Consider the following 19,269-nt stretch of genomic DNA (forward strand, 5'->3'; position numbering starts at 1 on the left):
TTAAGCACTAGATTTTCTGGAATACACGTAAGTTTTATTGCTCTTTTGTTTTGTTTTTAATTCTATGATTATTAAGGATCGTTATTATTCCAAGGAAACAGACAAAAATTGTAGAGCTTAAAGAGCACATTTCAATGACCATTAAGGACATTGTGATGGTTAGTGGTATGGGAAAATCAAGCATCCAAAGGATCATTTATTCTCATAATGAACAGGATCAATTGCACTGGAGAGCTAAAGTATGCTTGACAATTAAAAAAAATCAGTTTTGAGGCAAAACAGGCTAATTAATACTCAGACAACAAGCAATAACCTTCAAGTAAAAGAGAATTTAGCAGAGAAGGGAAGGAGAGATGTAAGACAAAAATGAGCAATGACAGAAGATCAAGCGACAGTTCCATAAGGATGAGGGGAACATAGAAGTATTTATAAGCAACAAGAAAGGGGCCGATAGATAGAGATAGTAGGGACAATTTGCTGAAGAAGATTAAGAGAAATGGGACCAAATGGGAACATAGAGGGGTTGGTCTTGGCAAAGAGAAGAGGGAACTCTTTATCAAAGAGTGTAGTGAAAGAGATTTTGAAGAATGGCATCAAAGGAATTTCTAGCTGTACCATGCACCCTAGTCAGTGGACTCAGTCACTCAACGAACATTTGTTAAGTGCTTAATATGTGCCAGTCACTGTGCCAAGCTAGGGAGAAATACAAAGAAAGACAAAAACATGTTTTGTTTTGTTTTTCCCTCAAGGATTCCCTCCCACCCCCAAGTATAATGGGGGAGGTAATGTGCAAATTACTATGCACATTTTACACACACACACACACACACACACACACAGTGTAAATGGAAAATAATCTCGGGGGAAGGAACTAGCAACGTGTGTATGTATGTGTATGTTTGTAGGGTGGGGGGAGAAATAAGGAAAAGCCTCTGTAGGAGGGAGAGCATTCTAGGAGTGAGGGAATAGGAAACAGCAACTGCAAAGGCACCAAGTTAGGAGATGGAGTAGAGAAATAGTAAGTAGTCCAGGGTTTCTAGACCACAGAGGAGATCGATGAGAGTAAGGTATAAAAAGCTTGCAAAGGTAGGAAGGGGCCAAGGCATGCCAAACAGGATTTTATATTTGATCCTGGAGATAATAGGGGAACACTGGAGTTTACTGAGTTAAAAAGATGATATGGTAAAATCTGCATTTTAGGAAATCACTGGAAGCTGAGTGGAGGATGGATTGGAATATGGAGAGACTTGAGGCACAAAGACCAACCAGAAGCTTATTAAAATACTCCAGGTGGGAGGTTATGGTGGCAGTTATCAGAGGATAGAAAGAAGAGTGAGTATATGAGAGATATTTGAAAGGTAGAAATAACAAGACTTGACAAGCAGTTGGATGGGGGGGTGAGTATGAGTAAGGAGTCAAGGGTGTCACTGAGGTTAAGAGCCTGAGTGACTGAGAAAATGATGGTGCCCTGGGGAGTAATAGGACCATTAGATAGAGAGAAGAGTTTGGAGGGAGAGATAATCAGTTCTGCTTTGGACATATTGAGTTTGAGATGCCTATGAAACATCTAGTTTGAGATGTCCAAAAGATGTGAAACTGGAGCTCGGGGAAGATAGTAGGAACAGGTAATTTATGTTTGGGAATCATCTGCATAGAGAAGATAACTGAAACCATGGGAGATGATGAGATCACCAAGTTAGATAGGATAGAGAAGAGGGCTTAGGACATACCTTTGGGAACACCCACAGGTAGCAGACATTTTCCTGCTAAGGAAACCAAGAACGAGGCAGGTAGGAAAAGAATCAGGGGAGGAGATCAAAAAAAAAATAGTAAGGAGAGTATATCCAGGAAGATAGGGTGATCAACAATGTCAAGGCTGCAGACAGCTGAAGAAGGGGGTTTTAAAAGAGTGAAAGGAGAGAAAGTGGAAAGACCTGGTGTAGATAGCTTTCTCAAAGTTTAACTGCAAAGTAGAAGAGAGATGGAGGACGGTGACTAGCTAGAGGAGCTGGAGTAAGTGGGGAGACATGGGCAGATTTGAACTCAGGTCCTCCTGATTCCAGAGCTGGTCTCTATCCACTCTTGCATCTAGCTGGCCCCACTGTGGAACTTCTAAACAGGTGTTTCACACCCTTTCTCAACTCCTTAAAGATACATAGATTTTGGCCAGTCATGTATGCATGGCTCCTTTCATCAGTGGTCATCTACTCCAAGAAGTTGTGATCCTCTCCTTGCTTAGCAATCAGCATCCAGAACCTGAAGCTCTCAGTTTCTTAAATCATGAGGTTAACATCAAGCCTAGAAATATACATCTCAGGACCACTATTCCTTTACCAATGCTTGGGAAAGGAAACAAGTGAAAGAGGCAGCTGTGGATTTGAGATCCAGTCTCAGATTCACCGAGGTTAACATATGCACTCATTGCCATATGCTTACTGTTGAATGAAAGGCAAAGGAAGAGAAAAAGATCCCCTTTCCCCTTTCCCCACCTTTGATGGGGATCTGAGAGCGTGAAGAGTTCCAACATGCTTTACAGATGGGGAAAGAACAAGGAATATATAAATTTTTAATTGGAGGGACTGATGAAGATAGTATCTTAAACTAGGGACCCTAACCAATAATGGTGTCCAAAGTCCTTGAGGCATGGATCTTAAAGTGAAAAAAATGGCGCCCCAAAGTTTGGCCCCTAAAATGTAAAAGCACCAAGATTGAGCTTTCCCGTATATTGTCTTTTCCCCACGGATGTCTTAATCCACAGGTGCTTGGAAGTATGCTCTGAAGTATTCACATTGAGATAGATAATTTGAAAGCAGGAGCAACAAATCACCCCAGTGTCTTTGACAAAAGGTGAGCATAAGGCAAAGTGCAAATTTGTTCTTGTTGTTGTTTGTTTGTTTTGGTCAACACACTACACCAAAGTCACACAGTGAATAAGGAAAACAACCCGGATTCAAATCCAGGGAAATTCAATACTTCCCCTCCAGGTCGTGCTTTCTACTCTCTTACCATGGTTCAGTTGTTCTCTCACCCAGGAACTTCTTTTAGTACTAGGGATTTTCTTGTTGTGGAACATCTATACTTCATGCAGGCACCCTCTTCCCATTGGTGAATTCCTTCTGGGAGTTTCCATTTTGGAGATTTAACCCAGGATGGCCATGCTTCCTTCATCCTCCAACTCCCCCTCCACCCCAACTTTCTGGAATTTGCTACCATGACTCAGTTGCTTTGTCACTCTAGATTCTAGAATATCTCTTCATTTTGTTACTGTTGAGTTTCCTCCAGAGGCCTCCATTCTGAGGATAGGACCATGCTAGCCATACTTCATTCCCCTACCAACTGTTCTGACCATCTAGATTTCTCTACCATGCCTCCATCCTTTTTTCATCCCTCCCTCCTTTTTCGTTGTCTTCTTCCATTAAAATGTAAGCTCCAAGGGTAGAAACTTCCATTTCTATCTGAAGTATTTAGCACAGTGCCTGGCACATAGTAAACAACCTGGAGGGGAAGTATTGAATTTCCCTGGATTTGAATCCTGGTTGTTTTCCTTATTCACTATGTGACTTTGGTGTAGTGTGTTGACCAAAACAACAAACAACGACAACAACAAATTTGCATTTTGCCTTATGCTCACCCTTTGTCAAAGACACTGGGGTGATTTGTTGCTCCTGCTTTCAAATTATCTATCTCAATGTGAATACTTCAAAGCATACTTCCAAGCACGTTGCCTACCAGCTAATACTCTTTCCAGTATACTACCAATTCCAAAACCTCACTCTTGATTGGACCACTTTCTATATTTTAAACCAGATTTACTCTACTGACTTTTTTAATCTTTCCACCCGTAGGGCCACAAGAGACCCTGAAACCACTGTAATTCTCCGTAAGTCTCAGGGAAAACGGCACGATCCCCAGAAAGCAAGCTGTCTTTGAAATTCTATATCCTTGAATGCTTCAAGGCTTGATGAGTATTTTTCTTAATAACAGCATACTACAGGGTTAACCTATCTTTAACTGAAGACAGAATAAATCAGAATTACTCCTATTCTTCCTGAGAAGCCTTTCTGGTGGGGAGGTTAACATTCTTAAGAGGGTCTTCACCCAACCCAACCTCTCCCATCCAGCATCAGCAAGATGAGAAATTTAAAAAAAATTATTAAAGGACCAGGGGTCTATGTAAAATAGGCATGTGGGCTTCTCTTACAGATATTCCAACACTTAATGTGTACTCAAAAAAACTTCAGGTCAGCTCACTTAGTCTTTTCAAACTAAGCTATCTAGATGGGTATAAGACTCTAAACTGGTTACAGCTACTCACTCCAGCCCCTGCCATCTTTTGTATCATCTTTTTATTCTAGACAGTTGATTAAACTTACTCAAAGGGTATGGGGCAGAGATCGTTTCCCTCTCCTTTCATTCGTATGGTGGAATGTGATGAAATAGAATTCTTTCTTCTCCATTGAAGCACTGGGTTCACTCTTTACTTTGGTATACAAGAGGAAATTGCTTCTGGGGAATGTCCTAATCATCTAAGCTATACTTTCACATTTTCTGGCATGTAGTTAAGTGTAACAGAAAAGTGGCGTATTAGAGTATGTCCAACAGATGTCAAGTATTCCCCCTTCCTCTGGAGGTGTTTAGGTCAGAAGTATATACTTACTTAGTGCTAGGGGGATCAACTTTTATGATAGACCTGCGAGTTTCTACCAAAGTGGGAAGCTGGAAAATATTGATGATCTTCATTTGTCTTTAAGGAAAAACTGCCAGCACTACATAGGGGCCAGAGAGAAAGAAGTCCTTACCAGTGGGGACTTTGCATTCTACTAGTTTATCACCACATAAATTTACCATATTTATTTCATACCAACTAATCCAAATAGCTTTTTCTAATATACTCTTTCCATTTTCATGACAAGGCATTATTATAACCTTTATACCCCTTTGTCAGAAGAACTCGAGGAAACTGCATATTCATTACACAGAATTTGTTAGTTTATTTTTTTTTCTATTTCATTGAGGGAAAGAAAATAGATTTGTTAATAAAACTTAAAATGAGTTGTCATTTTTTATAAAAGGACGCAACTAATTGTCATTATATTATATTCCAGATGAACAGTTCTCTAAAGTGGGCTTATTGGTAAACACCACCATATACATAGGATTTCCCAACTAAAGCTAGCTTTACTTTTCCTGAGCAATCGGAAGGCAATACATGACTACTAAACAACTCCTTTCCCTTTTGCCACTTTGTCTGATTTCTGCCTCAAGAACTTTCAGATGTTAAAAAACCAAAATAACCAAGAGAAAGGTTATCAGGTGGTCTTTAACATCTATAAATCAATGAATTAGCTATAATAGATGTACAGTCAGTACTTTAGCTGATAACATGGTTTCCTATAGACTGCCATTTGCAAAAGTGGGCCTTCTCCCATATCCTATTTTCACAATCACTTTAGAGTACTTTCCTTACAAACTTGTGAAGGGGGTAACATTATTTCTCATTTTATATGAAGAATCAGGCTTAGGAAGATCTTCTTCATATTGTACAATGGATACTGAAACGGATAGTAAAAATGTGGTGACAGCTATAGAGAATATAATCCTGCTGTACCTGTCAGTTGACTTTTTTTTTTAAAAGCACCTGAGGAAATACAGCCTTTAAAAGATCCTCCTCAAACTAAGGATCATTCATACATACCATGGGAGATTCTGATACATCCAGAGAAATACATTATAATGTATTTGTGTAGCATGGTAAAGTAGAAACCTAGAGGCTAGGCAGACCTCAGTTCAATTACTGCCTCTGACACAGACTGTGGCATGCAAATCACTTAACCTGTTAGGGCTCTAGACTAGGGCTTCTTAAACTTTTTCTACTTGTGAGCCCTTTACCACTCTGTGGGTTGAAGTTTAAGAAGCACTTCAGGGTTTAGACAACTTCTTTTAAGACTAGAACGTCCAGAGAAGGGGCTATACTGCATCAATTTGGGGAGTTTCTTCTCCTGGTACTTCCCTATGCCAATAAATTAACAAATCTAGTTTCTACTCCTACTCTTAACGATATAATGAATATCAAGGGAGGCAAAAACAGGGAAGACAAAACCTCAGATAGAGGTCTTTATTGGAGGTTCTTGAGATGCTTCTGTCTAAGGATGGCATTTTATTTGTTGCATCAAGCCCTGGGACACTACAGCATCTCTTTAAGAAGATCTATGGACTCTCCAGCACTTTAGAGCAGAAGTTCTTAAGCTGGGGTCTGTGAACTTTCTAAATAAATGTTTTGATAAGTGTATTTCAACATAACTGGTTTCCTCTGTAACCCTAATGTATTTTATGCATTTTAAAAAAGATATTCTGAGAAGAGGTCCATAGTATTGATTGCCAAAGGGGAAAAAAAAAAAAGATTAAGGATGCCTCCTCTAGAGAGCAGGTTAGCCTTCAACAAAACATAAAGATGATGGTTCCCCTGTATTCTACCTTGTTCACAATACATATGCTGCTGGCTAGAATACTTTTATAGCTAGCACAGACTTCTTAAACTGGACTACTGAACTGGTCAGTTTCTTAAAGGAATGGAAAAAAATTCCAAATGCAACAATGTTTAAGAGATTCTGAAACTCAAATGTATTTCAAGTTTGAAGTGGAAAATATTTATTAGATACAATGGAATTAAATCCTTTATTTCTATCATCTCCAATACAAGGAGAATGAAAATTCAAGAATTTATTAAAAACATTAAGCAAATCAGATACTGAACAAAAAAGAAAATCAGAAAACCAGACCTTTATCATATTGCTAAGACCCCAGTTCTGTAATAGGAAAAAGGCTACCTGTTTCATGAAACTTAAAAGTTTCACCTCTCTCAGAGATGATTCTCCACAATCACAGCTTTAAAATTATTAACAATTCTCCTCATAAACTTATAGTACATAATTAAGATGTACATGAACACTTTAAATCTTGCAACCTTTCTGGACCTTGCAAAACTTTTATTAACTACTGTATGAATATATTTCGGAGGGAAAGTTCGTTTACAATTGTAAACATTAAATAATAAAATAGAAGTCTATGTTTTTTCAATCTGTATCAAATTTCTCATAGAGAAACCAAAAAACAAACAATATTTGCTATCAAGGATAGATGTAAAGTCTTTAACATGTCTTCTCTTTCAAACTATTTTTTCCATTCAGAAAATTAAATTAAGTATGTGCTGCATTCACAAATGATGTCCGTGCTTTAGACATTCTTCGAATCAGAGCTTCTTGTCTCTTTCTCTGAATCTCTTCTGGGGAATACTTTCTATTTTTTTCTTCTTCCTCTGCAAATTAAAAAGACTAATTTTAAGTTTTTAAAATGAATTTGGAAAGTACCTTTTCAAATACTATTATTCTGTACTCAGATCTGCCATGCTGGTTTACCTAACAGAGGTAAACACAGGTTGAGTGCTACAGGAGAAAGGAAAACCAATGAATAGTCTTTGCATTGCTATGGGTAGTCATCTAAAATGGAACCATTAACTTGACTCAAATAACATTTGACTACCCGCCAATTGTGGCCAAGTGTATCTAGTTTCTGTTCTACAGAAGATGATATTAAAAATGTAAATTGGAACTACAAAAGGTGAAAATTCAATTTTTAATTGCGATATTTGTGCACTTACATTGTGCACAAAACACTGCACCAGGTGCAAGAACTTTAAAAACCTGATATTCTCCTGTTGGGAGATACTATTTTTACAACCTTTTTTCTCCAAAAGGCTTTCAAAATCAAGCATTAATTTGATGCTCAGGAAAGAATTGTTTAGAGTGATTTTTAAGATTAGTTATCTTGATAACTATAATTTTGACCACTTGTTGATCTGTCAGGGTCAAAGCAATAGGTGAAATTTATAACACTTTGTCTATTTTTAAAATGTTTTAAAATTCACTTTTCTAATTCCTTTTACCTTCATACCACATTTTGTATCATTGTACAAGTGTACAAGACTTTACATCACTACACAAGCATACAAGATATACTCCAACTCTTTTCATCATTTTTGGAGAGACAACCCTTGCCTGGAATGACCTGATGATATTCAAAGATTATAATGTACATAATAGCATCTTAAAATTAATGTCAGAAAACATAATAAAGAAATCTAAGGGATCTAAAGCAAAACTTAAAACAATGTATTTATCTATATTGAAGTATGAATGTATTCCTACATAGCATACTACACTTTAGGTATATGATTTCAGATAGCCATGTTAGAAAACTGGCCCAAGTCTTTTCAAATAAAGCAGATAAGAAGGGGAAAAAAAAATCCCTTTAATTAACACTCAACCCCACCATGTAAGGAGATTCAAAGATATTGATGTCAAATACTTAGTTCTGAAACTTTCACAATAACATAAAAAAGTGAGCTGAATTTTATTTTGAGTTAGATCCTCGACAGTTTAAAATAATGGATTAACATAATCTGGCAGAAATTTGTGTTTTCTATAGAACCATAATATTTAAATTAGTAAAAATATTTCTGGTTTGAATGTTCCTTTTTTGATAAAAGACTACAATGTTTAATATATTCTGTGAATATGCATAACTGCTGAATAAAGTTGTCTACTTCATATATGTTAGCTTTACAAAGCAGTAAACAAAAATCCCTACTATTATCAGCAACAAAATAATTTAATTTATACTAACATCTGGGTAACAATGTCAGAATTCCATCGACTTTAACACAAATTGGACCAGTCTTTGGTAAGTAAATAGCCTTGACAACTAGGACCAGGTCATACCTGTTATGTCTATTTCCTTTATTGTCAAAAGTAAATTTTTTCCCTTAAAAGTTTATCACAATCTTCATAATAAGAATGATTCAATGCCAAGTAATGAACATAAGATGAATACTAAGAGAAACTTAGAAGTTTAAAAAAAAAACATTATAGTTAATTTTTAATCATCCATATTTGTAGGATTAACAGGGGCGGTTGGTTAATCCAAAACGGCAAACAATTCAGCATGCTATTAACATTTGGTTTTGGAACTAACTTCCAATAAAAGTACAAGACAAATAATTTTCCATTATTTCCATCCCACCTCAGCTCAGCCCTTCCTTTTAAGTTTCTATAATATACATCACAAAAGTGCATTATCTCAGAGTTTACTGCAAAGCACTACAGAAATGTCCTCTTAATCTCTAATACAAGAGCAATTTCAGATCAGCAGCTATTTTTAATTAGTGCTGCAAGAGGAAACTGAGACCCTGAGAGGTTATGCTAGGACAACACAGGTAAATAACTGGTAGATCCAAGCCTCAAATACAGGCCCTCTGACTTTAAATCTACTGCTTTTCCCATGGCACCATGATCCCAGGGAGTTTACTGAGGCACAAAGAGTTAATTGACTTCTCTAAGGTCACACAGTTAGTGGTGGGATTTGAATGAAAGTCTTAAGAAGAAAATCTCCTGATAGAATTTGTCTTTGTAGAAAACATGCAACCTTCTCTCTGCTACATAGAATTATAGCTGGATGATTGAAAGTTACAGCTGTAAATCTCTCATACCTCACATCTATCCACAACATGTGTGACAATTATACTCTTAAGACAACAGTTCTTAAAAGAATGTTTTTGTACATACCTTTTGTAGGTAGTTTACAGGATTCAGAAAATTGTCTCTTCAAAAGTTGCTGCGGCATAGCCTCCCCAAATAAAGAATTTACAAACTGAGTTTTGTTTTTCTCTGAATGCTGTAAAATTTTGGTGTCAGACATGCTTCCTGATGGCATACTACTGTGACCAAAATGAGGAAGAGTCTGAGGATTTTTAATCTTTGTGAAAGAGTAATCAGGGGATGTTGGAGTTGATGATTTGTTAACGTGGCAAAGAGTCTGGGTTGTTACTACACTATGAGAAAGATTCTGATTCTGTAAATTTCTTGAAGAAGGAATATCTGTACATGTGTGGCCTGAACTTATTCCCAAACTTAAATTTCCTATAAGAACTGATGACTTGTTCACCCCTGATGGAACATTACAATTATTCCAAGAAACATGTTGATTATTGTTCTGATAATTTGGGTACTCGTAGGTTTTACTCAGATTTTTAGTACCTGTAGAATTTGCAGAATTTCCATAATTTGTACTTTCTCTACATGCTAACTTGTCTGTTTGTATAACTTCTCTCAATGATGTTCCACGTGCAGAAATATTATCTGTATTCAAATGTTTATATTGCAGCAACTGGTGTTCTTTTTCAGATGTAACTGAATTAGTTTCCATCCCCAAACAGGAATTATAATTGACCTTTTGCTTATTTTCAGAACGTTGGCTGTCTTTTTTCAAGTCTTGTTGCTGGGTCAGCTTTTCTACATGGTCACATGCTTGGTAAAGCAAATCATCATCATCATCATCATCATCTGCATCCCAAGACCTCTCTAATTCATGACATGCTTCAATAACTTCACTAGCAAGCTTAGGATCATTCCAGTCATCAAATGAAGAACACTGCTTTGGTGCATCCTTCTGATATAAGTTACAAAAATTGGTTTCATTAGCTATTCTTGTAGGGTTATTAGGATTTGTTTTAGCAGACACATTAAACAGCTGATAACAGTTTGGTAGATTTTTGCCATCTCGCCCAGTTTGTATTTGAATATTGGTATGCCTTGTGACCAAAGCAGACTCCTTTGCAGAAACTTTCATATTTGATCCAAATTTAGGGTAAATCTCCTTTGTCTTTTGGATATTAGATGCAACTGAAAGCTCAGGATAACCAGGAATTTTGGTGGGAAAACTTGTCTTACTGAAAATTCTCTCATATTTCACTTCATTCTCAGTAGGTACCAATTTCGTAGGCTCATTATTTGGCTTTGGAGGAAACAGAGCTTTGGCGGGATCAGGGAAATTTTTGTTATTTGACTCTGAAGGAAGATCTTGTAAATTTTTTGAAAGACTTTTACCAGAAGTCAAATCTCCATTTATTCCTACCTTAGTTTTATCACTTTTACTAGCAGCAAGCAAGCAGATATCTTTCTTAACTGTTGGCTGAGAAGTATCAGTAGTTAAAAGTTCAGGGGCTTGGGAAATTTGCATAACAAAAGAGTCATCAGTTACCATGCGTTCCCAGTCATCATCATCACCAAAATCAATGTCTATCTCCCCAGGCTTAATCTCTGACTTTGCAATAGAGGAAGTTACATTTGACTTTGCCATTACAAGGGAGTCTGGTGCAGTAGTAACTGTCACTGGGGTCAGATTTTGTTGGCATGAAATTTTATTCATGTGTTTCTCAGTGACCACAGTTTCAGCAGAATTGTCTGTCTCCTCTTTCAAAGTGTTATTCTTGCCATGGACATTATGACTGGTAGTAAAAGAAGCACTCGACAGACCTTGGCTTAACTGCCCACTACACTTCTGAGTCGAACCATCAAAAAGAGCAGTAAGGGCTGCTTCAGCATTTGGGTCAAAATTAGGATGAATGGTATTTTTACACTGTTCTTGTTCAGAGATATTGGAGTTCCCTTTTACTGTCACAACAATATTTGCTTCAGAAACTTCATCAGAGACTGACTGCAGAGCCTGTATCTGTGCATCATCTTTATAATTATTTAAAGTCTGTGCTTCTGAAACTATCTGGACAAAATTATGAGTCTCACTGTCTCGTTCCTGTCTTACATCTAGCTCCACCATGTTTTTATCAAATTGTTTAGCCAATTTTATAAGTTCTTCTTCACTACTTTGTGCTTTAAACCTGCAAAATAACCGTAAAGAAAAATTTAGATACTTAGGAACTAGTATAAACATAGTTTTTTAAAATTACTGAAGTTAAATATTTTAGTATAGCTTAAATACCTCAATATCTTCAAACTAAATTTAAAATAGAAAACTAAGGAGAAACATTAAACCTGGTAATATATTAATACCTAAAACAGATATTTAATAATTACTCAGTTCCTATTAGCTTAGAAAAACAAAACAAAGTAGAACTTACTTTACATAGTTTGTTCTTGTTCTAGATTTTATTTTTGTTATACCAGGAGTACATGGAATTGCACCTTCACCAATCCACATGTCTAGAAGGGAGTCCGTTGTTGGTTTTTCACCCTTGAAAATCAGATTAAAAAATGCTTACAACTGATTGCATTTAATGTCCTAACAGTATGAATTACAAATATCTTATTTTTTTACATAACGAAAAGAGACAATTCCCTAGAAATATGAAACAATGGTGATGTAAGTAATGTTGAAAAGGAAAGGAAGAGGCAGCTAGGTGGTGCAACGGATAGCGCACTGGCCCTGAAGTCAGGAGGACCTGAATTCAAACGTGGCCTCAAACCAAACACTTGACATTTACTAGCTGTGTGACCCTGGGCAAGTCACTTAACCCCAATTGCCTTGAAAAAAAGGAAAGGGAAAAAATGATATAGATTTTGTAAAATCCATCTCGAACATAATGTAAGTTCATTTTATGTAGCTTAAGTCTCTCTCTCTCCCTCTCTGCTTCCCCATTTCAACCAACCTGGCACTACAATGGCTACAGAAGGGAATAATCCCATGCTCTAAGAGCTCTAACACGCTTTATTTCCAACCAGGGCCAACTGAAGCAGTCTGGAGGCATCTATTCATGGGCCCTAATCATAACAGTGTCAAACTTAGTGTGGACACCCAATCCATTTTACCCTACTCTAGCTCAGAACTCCCAAGCTCCAGTGATCCACTACCTTAGGCCTCTCTATTAAAAGAAATTATAATTATGTACCACTATGCCCAGCTGAAGTATTTCATTATGGGTTTATCTATTTCGGATGGGAAAAATAGTAGAGAATGAAGTAGTAAAATGCAGGAAGGGTACTGAATGAGAAGTCAGGAAATGTGAGTTCTAGTCTCAGCTGTGCCAACAAATTGCCATGTGTTCTTAAAACACTTTCATAACCCTTAAAATAAAAATTATGCCTAAACAGGAATTACAAAACAAAACATGAATATTTGGTTAATGTTGATAAAAAATTTATGATAAACAAGGGAGTTTGTAAAGTGCTTTATATGCCTGCTAATTTGATCTTCAAAACAACTTGTAAGGTAAGTATCTTCATTTTGTAGTTGAGAAAATTTGAGACTCAGGAAATGATGTGACTTGCTCAACATCACACTGCTAGTATCTGAGGTGGGATCTGAGTTCAGGTATTCCTGTCTGCAAATCCAGCACTCTAGCTACTGTAACCTAGCTGCCTAGGACTGGAGAGCTGGCTGCCATTATTTGTGTCTGATACGATAGCAGATTACAATTTAACAGTAGATTACAAATCTTAAACATGTATAAAAGCAACTCAAGTCATTAAAAGCAAAAAGCAGCATTTCTGAAAGGTATTTCTCAGAAAGCATCAACCTTAGGGGCAGCTACGTGGTACAGTGAATCGAATACCAGCCCTTGAGTCAGGACGATCTGAGTTCAAATGTGGCCTCAGACACCTGACACTATCTGTGTGACTCTAAGCAACTCATTTAGCCCCAACTGCCTCACCAAAAAAGAAAAAAAAAAGTCATCAACCTGAGAAAGGTTCTTAGACACTGCTTTTTATATGTGGAGGTATGTGGGTACATGTTAATTATGTGCCTCCATACAGAATTTACTAGTATACATACCAACTGGGGAGGGAGAAGAGGCAGGACAAATTAAGTATGTACTTACAAATATGTTTTAAGGAACATGATGGGCTGTTTTCCTAAAAATACTTCCTGAACACTGACTGATATTCTCTCAACCATTTTGGATGAGTTAACTAGTAAAATTCTTTTTAAAAATAAGAGACAGCACCTTATTTTATTTTAATAAGAATGACCAAAGGGGATAAAGGGGGTATTAGGAGAAGTCTAAGTAGAATTGGTGGAAGGGTGGCAAATGTCATTTTTAATTTACCTCAAAATTGGCCCACAGCTATCTATGGAATCTTGTATGTTTCTAAAGAGGGTAGCATTACCATATCATTCTAAAAAGAGTTAGGGAGATACTCTTGGCAACAACTAGCCACTGAAAATTGGCCAACATTGTGTAGACAGTCAATTCTGAAATTACAATTATGAATAACTTAACCTGAAAAGCTGAGCAGAATCTTACAGGGAAAAACATTTTATATAAGGCTAGCAGTAAGGTAAAAAAAAAACTGATCAAAGTAACAACCAACCATGTCACCAGAAGAAATATGACGAAGCACAATACCCACCTCCTGACACAAAGGTGATGACATAAAGTGAAGAAAGAGATACGACCATTGTGTATTTTAGTTTTGCTGGACTGTGATTATTTGTTACCAGTTTAGTTTCCTTTTTTTTGCTTTCTCCGAGTTTTTAATAGGGGAGGAAAAAAACGCAATAGTGATGGCCCCAAAAGGCCACTGAAACATTCTAAAAAATGCACAGAAGAGACCAGAAAGAACTTCAGAAGCACAGATATTTCTGAAAGTAATGTATAGAATTTATTATGAACTTTTTTTAAAAAAGTGAAATTGAAACTTTCATAACAATTACCTATTTGTGTTCAGAATACACGAAAATGCTTTTTTTATATTTAAGCTCATAAATTTAAAAATCATAAAAAAAATTAAAAAAATAAACAATAAAGTAAATTAAAATTTAAAAGGAAAAATTCATGCTGCTGCCACTTCTTTATGTGAGTTATGTTATAATTTCAGGTTCATTTAGGTAAGGTAACCATTACTTTACTCAGATATCTATCAAAGTTTAGGCTGTCCAATCTAAAAACATTTTATTGTGCTTCTTTGTTTCATGTGAAATACACAAAATTGATGATCTTTTTGTTAACTTATAGGGAAAATGGTAATATGGCATAAATGCTATTTAACTAATACACTATTTGTAAAATGAATTTATACGACAAATATAGGATACAGAGCTTATTTATAATTTCAGGTATTTTATAGGATCCAAGAAAATTCTTTCACTCTCCTGTCTCCCCCATTAAATTGCCAATGATCTCTTATAACCATGTATTAAGGATGCTAACTATGATTTATGGACAAAATACAATAACCAATTGCAAGAGGCACATAAATTGCCTACTAGTAAATATACACCATGCTTCTTTCAGTGTGGTTACCCTATAGAAAACTGCAAAAAGGTGGATATAAATGCTTAGTTGTAAGACAAAAGGAATCTTCCACTGATTTGTTGCTATTACTATGACAATCTAATAGAATGTATATTAAGTGATTTAATTGATTACTGACATTACAGATATTTAGCCAACTTTTTTTTACAATGTTTTAATTTAATAAAAATATCCATTTTGTATCTCATAATGCTCTCTATTGTTTATCCATAAATTCTTCTCTTATCCATATGTCTGACAGGTAATGTTCTTCTAATTTACTTATGATACCTCCCTTTATGTCTAGGTCATGTATCCACTTTGACCTTATCTTGGTAAATGGGCTAAGATACTGGTCTATACCTAGTTTCTGCCAAACTGCTTCCCAGTTTTCCCAACAAATTTATTTTTTTTTTTTTACCAAGTAGTGAATTCTTATCCCCAAAGCTTAAATCTTTACATTAATCAAGGTTACCATAATCATTCACTACTGTGTATTATATATCTATTCTATTCCACTGATCCATCATTTCTTAGCCAGTACCAGACAGTTTTGATAATTACTAATTTATAATAGAATCAAAGATCTGGTACTGCTAAACCTCTTTCCTATACATAAATACATACATACATATATATTCATTAATTCCTTTTATATTTTTGAACTTTCATTTTTCCAAATGAATTTTGTTTTTATTTCTTTAGCTCAAAAATTTTTTTTTTGGTAATTTAATTGAGATGGCACTGAATAAGATTAGCTTAGGTAGAATTGTCACTTTTATTATATTGGCTTGGCCCACCCATGACCAATGAATATTTCTCCAATAATTTAAATCTGACTTAATTTGAATAAAAAAAGTGTTTAATAATTATGTTCATAGAGTTCCTACATTAAACTTGGCAGGTATACTCCCAGGTATTTTATGTTGTCTATAGTTTTAGCAATTAACTTTAACATCACTCACACTAGTAACAGGAACTACATCGAGAAGAGAGAAATACAATTTTTGTGAAAAGTGTTTCATTTGATAAAAGATCCTAACACACTACTAAGGTCTTTAAGAATCAGTATTAAGAACAACATTTTTGAGTAGATAGATGGTGGATTTGGTATAAGTGTAGGCAAATACTTCAAGATGATTTTTAAATGTAATTTTTGCTGTTCTATCAAATAATTTGAAAAACATAACAATCAATTTTTAAAAAAGCAAAGGGATTTTGACAGTGTTTATATAATCTGACTAACATATGCCAAACACAGAATTTCAGAGTTGGGACCACAAAGGTCATTTAGTCCAACTGGCAGCTAAACAAGAATCCTGAAACATCCCTTACAAGTAGAACTGAGAACACAGATCTACCAAGTATCAATCTTTCCTGCCATTATTTTAATATGAAGAAACGTATAGAGGAAGGGAAATAATTATTTGTATGAAGGGCAACATAATGTTGGGAAACCGTTTCCTACTTAATGACCATATAGTGTTTCATGGTTTACAAAGGAGACAGCATAAGGATGATATCCATTTTCCTGAGGGAAGTGAGGCTTCCAGAGATTAAGTGACTTAACTAGAGATACTGAGTTAATAAGGGCTTTAGGAATAAACTGTAAAACTATTGAATTTTATTTACCTGAGGAGCAATACGGTTAACAATATCTGAAATTGCAACACTACATCTCCTGTCAAGCTGTTTATTTCTTCTTTCATCTAAAAATGAAAAAAAAATTCTGTAAGTTATAAAAGAACATATACTAAGACTCCTTGAAAAGGGATTTAAGTAGTATGCCTTAAGTCCATGACTACCCCATACCATAGTATGCTTTTGATGAAAAAGATCAATATTGTCATAAAAATATTTGCTCTGTACAAGTTTCTGACATTTATCAAAAAAACTGTCACTCAAACCCAATTATCAAATATTATCAAAAATCAGTTCTATATAAAATATTTCCAATTACAAGTTACCTAATTGACAAGTTGTTGGAGAATTTGGATCCCAAAATATTTCTTGTTGTCCATCAGTATCATTACAAGGGGAACTGAAGACAGGTGATCGAAAACTGGATTGCAACAATCTCTTTGGAGTTTTATACAAGCACATTTCTGTATAAATATAAAATATAATTAAAATAAACATTATTGCATTTAAAGGGTTACTTCATATAAAAGTGATACAATGACTAAATGGCTTTGATTCAGTTACTTTGTAGATAGGCTAATCATTGCTGATCATTTACTTCCAAAACAGGATCATTATAATGATGAAGGTTGCAATATTTTATATATTCAGTGCATAAACACCAAGCAAATTTAAATATTTCTGCATCTCTAGCCAGATACATTATTTGAGTGCAGTCATGTTATCAAACGTATGTATCTATTTAAGTGTAAAACTCAGCAGTTCCTTATTTATTATCAACGAATGTTGGGGCATTGAGGCCAATCAAAAATATTTTGGAATACTCTTATTATTTCAAGAATCAGAAAGATACTCCCCCCAATTTAAGAATTAGTCACAGTCTTCTATCAAGCGTTGTATGCAAATGAAATGGATTTTTTTCCCACCTTTGAACTTATGACCTAATGGCTCACTAAGGCCATGCTCTAAGGCAAATTTAAAAGAATAAGAAACGCGTTCAAGTGACAGTGACCCTCAACAGTCGGCAGTTTGCTACTAAGTGATGCAAATGAAGGCGAATTCCTAACTCGCACTTGGGGGAGGGTTGGCTGGGGCGGGTATGCGGCCCTTCTTCCCCAGGACCCACCCATCCCAACGCTGCTCAAACCAGCATCTAGGTTCGGGCACCCGGCGGGCCAGGGAGGCTTCCTTCCCTCCCCCAACAAACCGACCGGAAACCGCGGGGCCCCAGGCCCGGCGTCCGCCGAGGGGCCGCGTCGCCGCAGCGGGGCCGCACGGCGGCTCAGGCACGGGGAAGGCTGGCGCGGGGGAGGGGATGGGGGTGTTTCCTGAGCGAACGAGCCGAACGCCCCCCTCCCCGCACCCTGGCGGCGCGCGTGCGGCCTGCCTCCCTGCAGTAGCAGCAGCGGCCCCGCGGCGGCTGGGCCGCCCAAGGCCTCACCCTCGGCACTTTTACTGACAGGAGCGCAGCTCTCCGAAGCCTGGGCCACTTCTCTCAGCGCCCGCCGCCGGCCCCGCAGCCGCCGCCCGGGGCCACGGAGCGTCCTCTCCTCGTCCCCGGCCAAGGGGGTCGGCGGCGTCGGCGGAGGCGGCGGGGCCGGCGACCCTTTGGGGCCGGGCGATTCCCCGAGCTTCCTCCGCCGACTCAGCATCGTCCCTCAGCCGGGGCCTCCCCCTCCCGCCGCGCACTCTTTCTCTTTCTTCTCCCTTCACATCTTTCCCGGGAGGTGGGGGCGGGGGAGGAACACCGGCACTACCACCAAGCGGGGGCCTCCGCGAGTGCCTTCGCCATCTTGACCAGACCGGCGGCTTAAAGGGAAGCTGACGATTGGCTGCCGCTCACAGGAGGGCGGGACGAGTGCCTTACGTCAGAGTCGTGCAGACATACGCACGCAGCCTCGGGAGCTGCTGGGGGGAGGGGGGGAGAGCTCTCTCAAGTTGCCGGAAGAGTGGAGGGGCTTCACCCCTCCCCCTTCTCGGTCTCTAACCCTATCCTGCTCTCACCCATCTGCCTGGTGGCACTGAGTGTGTTGTGCCATGTTCTCCCCTAATCCCGAGGGCCTCCTGTGGCTAACTATTCAGTCCAATACAACAACAATAATAGCTGACGTTTATAAAGAGCTTTAAAGTTTGCAAAGCACATATTCATACCGACCCCCGCCCCCCCCCCACAGTATACACATGTTTAATACTCTAGCTACGTGGTTATGCAGCTTTTTATGACATGAGAAATTTTACACACAGGTTAAGTCACTTGACTAGGGCTACACAGCTAGAAATTGAATCTGGGTCTTAGTGAGTCCGGAACACCGCATTCATTGTAATGGGCATACAAAAACAAGCCGTGGTCTCAGACCTCGTGGAATTAACATTTTGTTGGGGAAAGTATATAGATTAGGAGATTGTGTGTGTACGTATATATCTAATATCTTATCCGTACTATGTATATGTCTTTCTATGTGAACTTACATATACATACTCACTGTGTATGTTTTTCTACATGCAGGTATGTGTAAGTATATAGGTGTGTGAATATGTATATT

At 37.4% G+C, this 19,269-nt stretch overlaps 1 protein-coding gene across 2 annotated transcripts; it reads right to left on the reverse strand.

The window, feature by feature from the left end:
* Positions 1–6,597: 6,597 nt before the first annotated feature.
* On the reverse strand, positions 6,598–18,528 carry ETAA1 (ETAA1, ATR kinase activator). 2 transcript variants are annotated; one of them, XM_027865413.1, is made up of 6 exons: positions 18,168–18,528; positions 17,053–17,190; positions 16,718–16,794; positions 11,972–12,084; positions 9,621–11,731; positions 6,598–7,315 (listed from the first exon to the last, which is right to left on the reverse strand). In XM_027865413.1, the coding sequence occupies exons 1-6, from the start codon at positions 18,376–18,378 to the stop codon at positions 7,197–7,199; spliced, it is 2,769 nt and encodes a 922-aa protein (XP_027721214.1). In that variant the 5' UTR covers positions 18,379–18,528; the 3' UTR covers positions 6,598–7,196. The 2 variants fall into 2 exon arrangements, with proteins under 2 accessions (XP_027721214.1, XP_027721215.1); XM_027865414.1 differs by having other exon boundaries at positions 18,187–18,207.
* Between the last annotated feature and the right edge of the window lie 741 nt (positions 18,529–19,269).

Source organism: Vombatus ursinus, unplaced genomic scaffold (assembly GCF_900497805.2).
Source record: "Vombatus ursinus unplaced genomic scaffold, bare-nosed wombat genome assembly UNPS02014778.1, whole genome shotgun sequence".
In the NCBI taxonomy this organism is placed as follows: domain Eukaryota; kingdom Metazoa; phylum Chordata; class Mammalia; order Diprotodontia; family Vombatidae; genus Vombatus; species Vombatus ursinus.